At 36.4% G+C, this 13,856-nt stretch overlaps 1 protein-coding gene across 2 annotated transcripts in view; it reads left to right on the top strand.

The window, feature by feature from the left end:
* SLC9A3 (solute carrier family 9 member A3) overlaps positions 1–13,856 on the top strand; it is a gene marked incomplete at its 3' end in the record, with an annotated part of 51,712 nt that overhangs the window by 21,481 nt on the left and 16,375 nt on the right. For both annotated transcript variants that reach the window (XM_083866926.1, XM_083866927.1), the window contains exons 2-6: positions 2,918–3,220; positions 7,926–8,086; positions 10,073–10,151; positions 10,967–11,144; positions 12,025–12,245. In XM_083866926.1, coding sequence (XP_083723052.1) covers positions 2,918–3,220; positions 7,926–8,086; positions 10,073–10,151; positions 10,967–11,144; positions 12,025–12,245 — 942 coding nt within the window. The remainder of the gene's footprint in view (positions 1–2,917; positions 3,221–7,925; positions 8,087–10,072; positions 10,152–10,966; positions 11,145–12,024; positions 12,246–13,856) is intronic.

Genomic DNA, 13,856 nt, shown 5'->3' with positions numbered 1-13,856 from the left:
TACACATAGTCAGGAAAAAAATCACTCTGTGGAGGTGCAAATATGAGCTCAAACATTAATCTAAGTTCCAATAGCATCTCAGTCCAACACTCTTTTATTGAATTTCATCAGTTGTGGTATTTTCCTTTTACATATTTTTATGCTCATAGACATATTTCCATTAATCATATAACATGCTAACTGCCTGAAGAGCTAGCCAGGCAGATATCTTAAAACAAATAGAATCTGGTTTTCAGATTTTGCCTGGGCCAAATACAAAAATAAAAAGAGGCTTCTCTAGAGCCCATTCATGCAATAACTTTCCAAGGCCTGCATCCTTAGACTAACAAAATAGAAGAATTTGTTGCTGATAGTATTAAAATCTGTACAGGTAATCAGTGGGTTGGAGTTAAAGGGAACAGAGACAGATAAGACAGAGCTGATTCACTGGGAAAATGTGACTTTTAAGAGGAGACAATGCTGTAACCAAAATCAGATTGACTTCCCAGCATTCAAAACTGGTTTTGGTTGTAAAGGAGAGAATCCTGCAGAATATGAAATTTTAGCTGGGCATTGTTTTTTTTCCAAATACCTAGTCTTGAAAAGTCTTCACAGGTTCATTTTAAATTTTTAACTTTACCTTCTTGTAGTCATGGCTTATCTGCTAATGTAAGAGTAGGAAAAACAGACTTTGGTTAGTAAGACTAGCTCAGCAACATTCATTTTCAGGGATAAGGAGATAATCCCCTCTCTGTGAGGTGATAAATTAGTTGATAATTCACTGACTGGAAATTCAAGGAATCAAGAACAACTAGTAGGAAAGACTTTTGAGAAGCTAAATGCCACAATTTGTACACATGGAATAGTAGCTATTTTATTTAGTAGTTTATTTTTCTTCATTTAATTTCCTCTCTCTTCTTCTTTTTTAATGCAAGCCCAAGGGATTTTATAACAAAGAGAGGAAACTAAGAGAAAAACCAGAGTGTTTGTTTCTGAGAAGTGTTATTCATCTCTTGACACTGATGACATAGACAGCTGGCATGGTTTAGTCAGCTTCACTGAATGCAGTTTGTTTTCATGTCTGATTGCTTTTGTATTAATCCCACTTTTTAGCTGTGTTCTAACATGTTTTCGAGTGTTTTCTGCAAACACTCAGGAACATCTACATTCATGCTCATTATTGACATAGGGAGGCTGTGGTCGCTTTTTCTTTCATGTTTTCTATTCTTTTGAGACCATGAAGGTTCTACAGCTTAAGGAACCACATTAATGTGGGGCTGCTGTTAATGATGGATGGTGCCTGTGTAGATGCAGCCAAGGCAAAAGCCAACAGTTCAGGAGTGGGGCCCTTAAAATACTCTAAAATGTAACTAGTAAATGTTTGACAAGGACAAATACTTGGATGAGAAGAAAAACAATGGCCTTTCAGTAAAGTAACCTGGTCTAAGATCTCTGCATGGTCATAGGAAAGATTCTTCCACCATGGCTTAAGAGTCTGCAATCCATACTGATGGGTTCTTGTCCAAGCTAGTTCTCAGCTAAATTGCATTAGCATTGCAACAGCTTCAACACAGCTGGTGTTCAAACCAGGAGAAACTTGGTGGCTTTTGATAACATTTTCTTCCCGAAGTGTAACTCACATTTTCAACACAAAGCTATGTAAGTAAAGCCACATTTATTAGGTCAGTTTCACAAAGTACCAGGGTTCAGGCCATCTGGGACATATCATTACTTAAGATAAACTGAAGGACAAGCTTACAGAAATCCCGAGAAAGTCAATTAAACCACCCATTCTTACTTATTATCAAACACTTCTGCCTCTTCCTCATATTTTATGTTCCATCTTTCTTTGTAGACTTGACTTCTCTCTGTTCTTCTCTCTGCTTTTAAAATTTTCTTTTATCTGATACCTATGCACTAGATACAAATGCACTATAAATACATGTCGCCACATGTATTTGCTGTCTTACTTGTGTTTCTGTCACTTTGATCAGTCTGGTTTTTTCTGTCTGGTCCTGCCATCCCTCTGTCTCTTTAGATTTCTTGTGGCACTCAGTAATTTTCCCTCCTTCTAATTATTGGTGAGTTTAATAGTTTGACCACACCATACCATTACATGTTTTGCTGTGCTAGATACCATATACTGTTTGTTTTCATTAACAGATTTTACAGACTATTGTAACATACAAATTTCACAATGCCTTATACAGAAGAAATTAGCCTGTTGCAGAACCATTCCCCATAAGTACATATTTGAAGGAACTGCTAAAGCCTTTATTCCTTCAGAAAGCCTCTGAATTATGGAAAATTCTTATTAGGGATGTCCTGAAGAGGCTCAAAAGGGATCTCCCATGATACATTCTTCATTCTGTTCCTGCTGCAGGCTACATTATTAGAATATTCTTTATAAATTTAAAAAGAGTTGCCTTTAAACTAGTTTTCCTTTCAGCTTCCTTATAGCATCTTCCAATAAGCCTGTTAATAAATTGATCATTTTAAAAGATAATCATTAGGAGGCTGGATGTGTATTTTTAGATACAGAAATCAATCCTGATGTCATACATTTCTGGGACTTCCCCATTGCTTTTCAGCCTTGCACTTACTGCTTTGCACAGAACATCATCTTTCTCTAGACAGATCTTGTTAAAAGAAGATAACCCAATGAAGGAAATAAATGTCATGGAATATTGCCTTCATATAAGTTAAAATATGCTGGATAAAATCTGAAGATTGATTTTTTTTTTTTTTTTTTTTTTTTTTTTTTTTTTTTTAAATTCTATAAGTGCCTGTATCCCAAGCACTCCATGCATGCTTTTGGGTCTAACCACAATGAAAGCAAAAAATTTGTGTGGAGTCAAAATTGCCAGCTAACCACAGTTGTTGCTCAAATTGTTTCTCCAGTTCACTTCTGACTCATTGTTTTTGTGTTTCTTCACAGTTTTCCACTTGTCCCACAAAGTCACTCGTGTGGTTCCAGAAAGTGCTCTGCTGATTGTCCTTGGTCTTTTCCTCGGTGGCATTGTATGGGCAGCAGACCACATTGCCTCCTTCTCCCTGACACCAACTGTATTCTTCTTCTATCTGCTGCCCCCCATTGTTTTGGATGCTGGATATTTTATGCCAAATAGACTGTTCTTTGGAAATCTTGGCTCCATCCTTCTGTATGCTGTCATTGGGACAGTCTGGAATGCTGCCACAACTGGTTTCTCTCTCTATGGTGTCTATCTGACAGGAATAATGGGTAAGTTCGATCTGTGAAGGCACAATTATGAATGCCACTGTATATACTGTTAGACGGGTAATAAGTTACAATTTAACAACTTTTTCCAGCAGAAAAATTAAATTTTAATGGGAGCAGTTTGTAATATCTTTATCAAATTTAAGAATGACCTGAAAAATCTTCCCTAAGGAAAGTATAAAAGCTACTTGAATCCATGTCTCATATTGTCCTGCTCTAAATGTGTGCATACACTCTCAGGATAAAGCTCAGGATTCTTTCTGCTAATGGATATCTGGAGAAAAATACACACTAAAGGGCTTGTTTCTTTCTGCTGTGATAGAAACCTTAAAAGTTACTCTGAAATGGAAGTATCTTTCTGAAGTAATCTTTAGTATTGTGTTATATTTAGTGTTATTTAATAATAAATGTTATAACTGTATTTAATGTTACAACTGTATTTAATGTTACTAATGCAATTAAGTGTTATTATAATAAGTGTTACCCAATGAATGAAATAGCAGATGTCTTACTAAAAAAAAAAAAAAGGAAAAAAAAAAGAAGCCATTTTAATGGGAGCAGTCCAAAGGGGCTTGAAAGCATGACTGACACACAATCTCCTAGACCACAAATCCAAAAAATGAGGGTTTCCTATTGCTTGTGCTTTTCCCAGAGAAGCTGTGGGTGCCCCATCCCTGGAAATGTTCAAGGTCAGGTTGGATGGGGCCCTGAGCAATCTGGTCTAGCAGAAGGTGTCCCAGGCAGTGCAACTGGAGGGTATGAGAAGTCCCTTCCAGCACAAACCGTTCTATGATTCTAAGACACACTTTGTATTAGTTACATTGAGATATAAGGGCACAAGCCTGCTAGACTAGGCACAGAACAACAGTAGTTAATCTCTACAGACTTTCATTTAAGACTCATGTTATGTAATTGCGGATGTTTGTAATACAGACAGCTACGATAGATACATTTTAGTTATCTACCTTATTATAACTCTTATTCTAGATGCAGCAATATTTTCTTTAGAAGATACAAAGGCGACAGCTCAGATGCAAAAATATTTGACTTTTTTTGGTAGATAAGAGGTTTACTGTGCTTTAAGCAATATATTTCATCCACAATATCACATTTATCATTAAAATCAGGTTTTCAGAAAAAAAATATATGACAAGGATATTGCTATTGCAGATTGGAGAATTATTTCTTTATTTAAACATCCAAGGTGCTTGGAACAATTTTAAAAATCTGAGCAAAAATGTATTCTTAAAATCCTGTTCTGGGAAATATAATCTATGATAATTACTTTAAAAAATATTTTGCTATAAGTCATTAAAGGGAAAGGATTTATTTTCTTACAACATGTGAAATGGAAAAGTTGTCTGTTTTCCAAAAAAGTTTTATTTTCGGTGAAAATTTCACCTAAATTATTCTCCTCCCAATCTGTAAACAACTCTTGACTAACTGCAAAAGCTGGATTTGATGGTTACATGTTCTGCTTCATCACTATGCAAATCTTTTAGTGACAGTGTGCACTAGAACTCTGAGCTTACAGCTACATAGGAGAATCAGCCCTTGCCACAGGTCACAGCTAAAGCTCTACAAGAGAAATATGGGGATGTTAATAAAGGCAAACAATAAACTGACATGTCTGGTGAACTTTAATATTTAGAAAGAGCATTATTGGTATACTGTGGGGACCTGTCTTGGCCATGAAGACCTACTAGAGTTCTAATTTCAGCTGTGAAGAAGACCAAAGAAGGGTGTCCCTGATTCAAACTATGTCATTCTCCAGCAAAGTTGAGTAGGAGTCTAAAATATCTACATGACACAGACTTACTAATCCACTAAATCTATTGTGTTGACCTCCAAGAGGTCAACAAGATCTAACCACTACACTTTGTGAGAAACCTTGCTGTTGTTACTTGCTGAAGATAGGAGAATGCTGAGTTATTAAATTTCTAGAAGAATTCATAGTACCTTCTGACTGAAATTGTATGGCTTATTTTTGTTTCTATCCTACTTGTTCTACAATTGAAGTAAATAATGCTAAATGTAGTATCATTAAAATGTAGAAATGTAAATCCACTACAGACTAAGATGAACTAAAACCAAATGACTTCTAGCTTTGCCATTCAATGGGCCTATAGTACTGTCCATCAATATAGGAGTGCATAATCCAAATTGGATTGCTTAAATTTCCTACAAAAATAAACATAAAAACATCTCTTTGCTGGCATTCAATGTCCTTGCAGATACTATAATTTGCAGAAGGAAAATGGAGAAGGTGATAATGATGACAAAATCCTTTTTAGAACTAAAACAAAGATTAGCACATTAATTGTTAACCATCAGTTATATCAGTCTGCTTCCACAGAATAGGAAGAATTACGTAATACTAGGTCTTCCAGGCTGATTGCAGTGAACTGTTCACCATCACTGGAGAACTAACACTTGCAGTATTATGGTTGTGACTAATGCTTAAAATAGTTTTTCCTGTACAATCTAGGTCATAGCTGCAACATGGTGAGTATGTCTAAAAGTCTCATACTGGGCCCAGTGAACTTATCTTGGTCAGGTGTCACTGATGAGCTGGAGGAAGCCATGGTCCTGTAACAGTTGAAAATAACTGCTGTTATTACTCTAAATAAAAGTGATTTAGAAGCTCCAAGCCTCTTGACAGTGCTTTGTAGGAACTCCAGATGTGTCCTCATCTCCTCATAAATATTTGCTTACTAGCTTTGCAAGTCTTCAAAGAATGTACCAATGATTATAATTGGTAACACATAAAAAAGATAAGCAATCTCAGTGAGCCAATTTATGTTCAAACTTTGCATTCTATTATACCCTGATATCTGATAGTTATTGTCATTGGGCTTGTTCCTTCCTTAGGCCTGCCTGAGAAGGACAACATTTGGTCAAACCATTGCTTAGATTTAGGTTCAAGGCTGTTATCAGAATTTTTGGCACAGACCTAAGGTCACTGTCTGAACTCCACTTGCATGCTAAAGCTGATAGGCTCAGTCCTTGTTGTCAGCCAGATATGACCAAGTGTGAACAAGACTATTTGTCTTCTTGAAAAAATAAATTGGTTATACATCTGTGGAAGCTATGAATTTCTGTTTTCAGGGCTATACCAAGATACCTACAAACTATATGGAGACCGTGTAGTTATTCTGATTGGCAGATAACAGCTAAGAGAATATATACATCTGCATTTCCACTAGAGAATTGGGCATTGTCACATATAACAGGATGTTGCCTACTCATCTCTCTGACTGCCCATATAAGTATCCTTTTCTTGAATAAATAAGCCCATGCCATTTTGTATCAAAAATATGTGGAATCTGTTTTCTATTTCAATTACATTCTAAGCACAAGCAATTTTGAATTTGAAAAATTACCTTTGCGAGTTCTTTTTAGAGGGGTGGTCATGTTGTTCTGGAGGTATCTTACAGGCATTACTGACCCTGTGGCTGCAGCTACTGACTGTCATTGTCTGACTCATGCTTCAAAACCATTTAATTAGATGAATTTCTTCTTTACTTGCAGAAATCATGCCTGATAATTTTGGGCATGCACTTCTGCATTGAGTTTTAATGAATGGATTCTCAACCTGTTCCTTCTTGCTATTCCTCATACAATTTTTGGTACCATCACTTCTTAATGAATCTTGCTTCCTCCTCCATTCATCAATGAAAACAAAAGGATTTTTACTGTTCAGAAATCTTATCCCCAGAAAAAATGACTGGATTATCTCTTGATTTCCTGGAGATGGTAGATTTTGCAAGGTATTTAGGAAGCTGAGCAAAGTGATTTTTGTGGCTCTGCTTCTGCTACTTTTAAAATGACAGTGAATGCTTGTCTCGGTCTGTTTGCATAACTGAACAAAATAACCTTAATAACTAAAAGAAAGTAAAAAAACAAAAACAAAAACAAAAACAAAAACAAAAACAAAAACAAAAACAAACACAAAAACAAACAAACAAACAAAAAACCAACAGGTTGCACTGTCAACAGATTCGTAGTTTCAAAACTTTTGAAATCATTGCCAAAATTTCTAAGGGGCTACACAAACACAACACAAATGTGTTGAGGTACATTTTGGTCCTTCATCTATTTTTTTGGTCCACTTGCAGACAATTAACAGCCTCATGAATTCTAATTTGGGAACAAGTGGCTTAACCACATCTATCAGCGAGTAAAGTGGCCACAATTGGTGTTCAGCTGTACCAAGTGCAGTTAAACACCACTGAATGTTGACCAAAAGTGAGATTTGACCTGTGACATGAAATATTTTGGAACATTTATTTCAGAAGTGCTGGTATGGCCCTCTTAACATTTTGTGAGTTCTCAGTTATCCTGGGATAATTTAGTCAAGTTAGACAATAATTTAGTCAAATTAGACAAAGTCAAGTTAGATGCCACACACAAATAGAAAGCCAGTTTAGATCTGGAACTGTCTTGCCACAAGGACAGGCCAGTATCAGTCCTGCTCTCAGAAACAACTTTGATCCATATGGGTCAATGCTGAATCCAACAAAACTTGTAGGATACAGCATGACTCAGTGCAGAACTTTTTAAGTAGTCACTGTAACATGCTTTCCAGTTGATACCTTGGCATTTCTGTTTTCCAGTATTTGACATTATCTGTAGTATCCCAGTCTGTCATTACTATTGATTATACAGAGATGATTCTGCTTATAATTTGTTTGCTTTGGTTTTGAAGGTGAAATGAAATCTGGGCTACTGGAGTTCCTTCTCTTTGGCAGCTTAATTGCTGCTGTGGATCCTGTAGCTGTTCTGGCAGTGTTTGAAGAAGTCCACGTCAATGAAGTTCTATTCATCATTGTTTTTGGAGAATCACTTCTGAATGATGCTGTAACTGTGGTAAGTAAATTATATATCCCAAAGTCAATCCAGTTCAAGGGGATTTCTTCTGAAGTGTGTTTTCCTCATTTAAGAAACACTGTACTCTATGTATCTACTCATGGGCTATTGTAGTGTGGCTCATAGTGTTTTCTGTCTTGCTTACAAACACTAGATGTTTGAGCATGAAAGCTATTTGGAGCTGGTAAGTGACATAAACCACACAATTCTGGGCTGGACACTTCAAATGAAGTTTCAGGGGTGCATGTTCTATTTGCCTTCATTGTTTAAGTAGGGCTTTCATGACTTAATGAAATTAGTTCCAGGGATTTTAAGCCTTCCTTTCCTGTTGTTTTTTAATGCACATATATTTTTCTCCATATTTGTGTTATGCCCATAATTTATATGCATACCTCAGCCAGTGAGAGAGACAATACTCTTCAAAGTGTTTATGCCTGCTCCCTCAGTTTTACTTTGATCAGATTTTTATCAAGCAGATATATAAAAAAGAGCCAAATTGAGGAAAACAAAAAAAGTGTGACATTTTAGAAAGTTTCTGCTTGGGTTTCCTTTTGCAAATATTTTTTTAATTTAGAAAGTCTATTAAAGACTTAAAAATATCAGTAGAATTCTGGGATTCTTTTATTTTGATTGAAACACCTTTTCACACATTTTTTTTTGCCCCAGAATTAAATTGTCAATAGTTTTGTAGTGCAGTGTTAGTGGACAGGGATCTGGAAGTCCTAAGACAGAAAGATGCTATGCAAGCAACTTGTTGTGCAGCTTCAGTTCACTTTTGGATCATTTCCTATTCCTGTTTGTCTTCAAGGAAGGATAAGACAGGTTCACGAGGCTCAGTGACTTAACTTTTTGCAGCACTCCAAGGTCATTGGCAGCAGCCAATCTGTTCACATGAATTTGAAAATGACAGCATGGCTTCCAGAGAAATTTAACTGCCCTTGGATATCAGTAGCATTAGTACTTCTGGGGTATTGCCAGAAACAAATATTGAAATAAACCTCTGCTGAACACAAATATCAACATCACTGGCTTTCAGAAGGAAAGGAGTTTTTCTTACTGTGAAATGAGCACAGTCAACAAATAAAAGCAAGTTTGATTGTTCACTGACAAAAAACCAGAAGAGCAAGTATGATCCAGAGCTAGAAAGCACAGCCTATGAGTAAATTTGAAACAGTGGAGTTACTACCTTGAAAAAGGAAAGACTGGAAGACAGAAGAAAGTGGATGGTATAGCATTCTTTATACATAAATATGTAAAACACTACTGCTACAGAAAAAAAAGTAACCTGTATACCATGACTGAGTGAATATGATAAGAATGATCAAGTTTAGCTGGAACAAGGAAAGCTGAGAAAGCCATAGTAAAGTCCTCCTTCACCACTGGAGGAACTAAGAGCAAATTAAATTGGCATGTCTAAAAAAATATGCTCATATAAACCTCCTTAGGAACAATTATGGATAAGGTTGATGCTTTACTTTCAGCTAAATGACTGTTAGTGAATTATTTAAAAAGTTTTAGCACAATTATTATATTCTCTTTTATATTCAACGTATATATGTTCAACATATTTCAGTTTAGTATCCTATTATTAGCATCCTATTATTGTCTTATGAAGTATTTTATTTATCTTATACATGTGACTAAATTAATCTTTCAAATACCTGGAGTTTACAGCAAGAATTGCTCTAGAAAACACATCTATATAGCAATGCTTTTTATACATAGGGGACATATTGAAGTGAGAAATGTAATGTAAGGTTTTTTTGTTTGGGTTTTTTTTTTTTTTTTTTTTTTTTGTTTGTTTGTTTGTTTCTTCTTGGCCCACTGCATTTCTTTTATTTTGAGAAAATACAAATTTCTCCCTCCAGACAGAATTTCCGACAGTCAACAGAATTTCAGACTTTATAATGTTGAGGCCCCTAAGGAGATTATTTTAATAGACTCAATTCAGGAGCAATTACTAAAGTAGTCTACTTTTCTTTCCAGGTGCTGTACAATGTGTTTGACTCTTTTGTTGCGATGGGTGCAGAGAATGTGACGGGGATTGACTGTCTCAAAGGCATAGGTACGTAGAAGTGAATTCTGTATCACACAATTGGTGTATATATGCACTATTTTAAATAAAAATATTATTATTATGCTATTTGCAACAGTTATTTTTCAGCCCTTTCCATCACTACTCATATTCATTCGCACCCATGGCATAGGCAAATGTCTTAAGAAAATAAATAAATAAATATTCCTGAATGTTTGGGAAACTTAATAAGATCTGTTTTTTCTTGAAGAGACTCAGCAAATGTGGAGTTCATTTGTTGAGACCACGAAACCTGACAGCTATATATCTTTTCTTTGTATTTAATAGCATCTCCTTAATTTCAGCGTATGCTCTCCCTGCATTCCAGGAAAGCTGAGATTGCATACAGGCATTGCCAGTCCTTATCACTGATCACCACCAAGTAATGTTTGCCAGTAACTATCAAAATTTTTTGCCTGAAAATTTAGTCACTATTTCCCATTCCAAGAATTGCGTGAAACGAAATTATCTTATGAATAAATATTTTAATAATGGTTTTGTCATATTCTATAATATGCTTTTGTAAAAACATTTGTTACAGAGCATGGGAAAAAATAGTACAAAGAAATGTAGCAGGTTTGAAAAAAAGGAAAATTGTGAGGCTTAACAGAAGTAGCCTTGTTCTTCTACAGCATGCTACATTCACCTACCAAGTGCTCAAAAGCCTTGAGCCTAGAAGTGAATTTGACATGTCGTCCAGATTTTTCTGTGATTTACTGGTCATTTGCTGTCCTCTCTCTGGAAGAAAACTAGTTCAAACCATTAATTTCTATGTTTTAAGCTGTGTTGGGTGTTTTGTTTTTCAGTGTCATTCTTTGTGGTGAGCCTCGGTGGGACACTGGTTGGCATTTTCTTTGCATTCCTACTCTCATTGGTCAGTCGTTTCACCAAGCACGTGAGGATCATTGAACCTGGATTTGTGTTTATAATTTCCTACCTATCCTACCTCACAGCAGAGATGCTTTCTCTTTCTGCCATCTTAGCGTAAGTCTCTTTTTATTACTGCCTATGAAGGGGATGACAATGGAATATGGTTTTTAAAAACATTGAAAGGAAAACCTAAATTATATGGGACAACTATTGAATACAACACTCATTAAGTTTATGCTGGATAATACTATGTTCGCACTGCACTAGATTATAGTTTGCAAATACTGTCATTCAGCCTTGAAAAGGAATGCAAGTTTCCCAATATCTGCTGAGCAATGGGAGAATTCCTTTGCAAAATACAGACATGACTCTTTCCTCTCTGTTATTAATAATACTTCAAACTTAACATTTGTCCATTTGTGCGGACATCTTTCCCTATAATTTGAAACTAAAGCAATATTTTTCTAAGGCACTGTGTGAATGTCACTGTTCTCTGTTATCTCTTTCTGTCTTGGCTGGCCATTAAGGTTTGCCTAAATGTTGCCTGTTTAGGCTTGAGTTCCTCTGTGGCCTTTCTTCTCTTGGTATCCATTGATTCCTGGCATACTTTCCTTCTCAGTTTTGTTTGTCATGTTTGTAGATGATACAGTGAGTGTATTCAAGGTCTGAAATCTTTCTGCAAACAGAGCATTAGTTTAAGATTATGTCTAACGTAAACAAGTCTTAAAACAAAGTTTGCATTGAAAGTAGTATAGTAACATGAAGAGAATTACAGTCAGTATGTTCTAATGAAATGCTGTCTTCAGGCCACTTGAGGTCACATCAGTGTGTATGTTTGAGATATGCTGTTTACCTAGGGTAGACTCCACAAGTGTAAATGAGTATATCTTTTCTTAGGAATTAATGGCGGGTTTTTATCACTATGTGACAGACAGATGGAAATACCATTAAATGTTGCAACAGATGTTTTCTGAACAATTGCTTCTTTTTCTAGGATAACCTTCTGTGGCATTTGCTGCCAGAAGTATGTCAAGGCTAACATATCTGAGCAGTCTTCTACGACTGTAAGATATACTATGAAAATGTTGGCCAGTGGAGCAGAAACTATTATCTTCATGTTCCTGGGTATTTCAGCTGTGGATCCACGTATATGGACTTGGAATACGGCTTTTATTCTGCTGACTCTAGTCTTCATCTCAGTATACAGAGTTATTGGTAAGGAGATGACCTTTCTGTTTTGTGCCTTTTAAAACATTCAATTTATTTTACTTGAATTTATTGTTGGGTTTGGGTTAGAGTAGTAGAGTAAGCTCTACAGTAAGTTCCATCATATCATGAAAATATAGCAGGATTTCATTTTTGATGATGTGTGAGGATATACAAGAAGCCCAGCAGTTAACATGAGGCATTCAGTGGCTAACCTTTGTTGACCCAGCAAAGGTATTGGCAAAATCTCCCAGAAAAATGGACTTTGTTCTTTAACTTGCAGCCTAACAAAAGATGTGACTCTTGTCAGCCATATCTTTCCTTCAGCTCTTTCATTTTGGCACTAAAGAGATTGTCTTAGGCTAACGTTATGGTTGACTTCAGGTTTTAGGCACACAGTGATATCAGACCATACATAATTACACTGCAGGTTCTCTGGCTTAAGAAATAACTCTGAGGGACTGATGAAAAACTGAGTAAATAAGGCTGGGGCAGGTAGGGATTACCTACTGTCAATTTACTGCGTTTATATAAGTTTGCAAATATTTCAAAATACCAACGATGATTTGCCCAGCTACATAGTTCTGCTGTAGTAGAATGAAGTACTTGTAGAGAGTAACACAAACAGCAATTTGGTGTATGTACTTACCCCTGGGAATAAGTTAAACTAGCTTATTTGCCTGTTTGTCTTGACTTAAACTCAAATGACAGGTCACAGATCTATCTGGCTGGCAGTTTTCCTAGATTCTGTGTTCTTATTCTGGTCTAGAAGCTCCTGAGCAGAATGAAGTGCCTAGCTCCTTGCCCTCCTTTTCTAAATAGCCTGCAAGCATTGCTCATTTAGTTGCCTTTCAATAACTGTCAGTGTGCCTCAGGTGTTTAAAATAGTTTTCCATGTCTTGTCTTTGACACTTTTTGTATTCCTCGACTGAGTGGTTAACAATCCTGTAATAGAAGTGACGATGAATAAATAGTAAATATTTGGCAATAAAAATAAGCACTCACTAAAGTAATTGATCTTAGACATTGACAAATTACTAAATACCTGCCAATATTGTGCAATTATTGACGTAATTGCAGTTCTCATTCCCTGGAGGAGTCAGATTGGTAGCATTTCCAAGGTTCCCTCCTCTGGTGGCCCTTCTTACAGTGACAAGACACTTCTCTCTGCACAAGTTCAAAGTTCTCTAAAAAAAGAAGAATGTGTTCTGCAGTGGTTAACCACCCTGGCCTGCTGCAGTGGGACACACACAGGAGTGGTGAAGTTTTCTCTCTGTATGGTTGGAGTTCTGGGATACGTTGAGACAGCTAGAGTCTTAGGTCTCCCACAGCAGGCAGCATCTCACCTGTAGGTCTGAAGACAGTGTTAGTGTAATTAAACAGCCCTTCCTAAGATATGACTTAAACGTCATTTTCAGTGATTTGCAAAGGGTACTATACTTACTCCCTAAATCAGTGCTGTTTTAACCCGTTTCTGTTAACTGACCCTGTGCACTGTAGCACCGGTTACAGTGCTAGAAAAAATCTGTTCTTTCTTAATGAATTTCCAAGGTCAGCACATGGCAGAACTTTCCCTGGAGTGCCTGTGCTAGAGGGCAGCACTCTCAGAAGAGCTGCTGG

The sequence above is a fragment of the Zosterops lateralis genome (genome assembly GCF_965231275.1).
Source record: "Zosterops lateralis genome assembly, chromosome: 1".
Taxonomy (NCBI): Eukaryota; Metazoa; Chordata; class Aves; order Passeriformes; family Zosteropidae; genus Zosterops; species Zosterops lateralis.
Note: the sequence above shows the minus strand (reverse complement) of the source record. Positions and strands in the feature narration are given on the sequence as shown.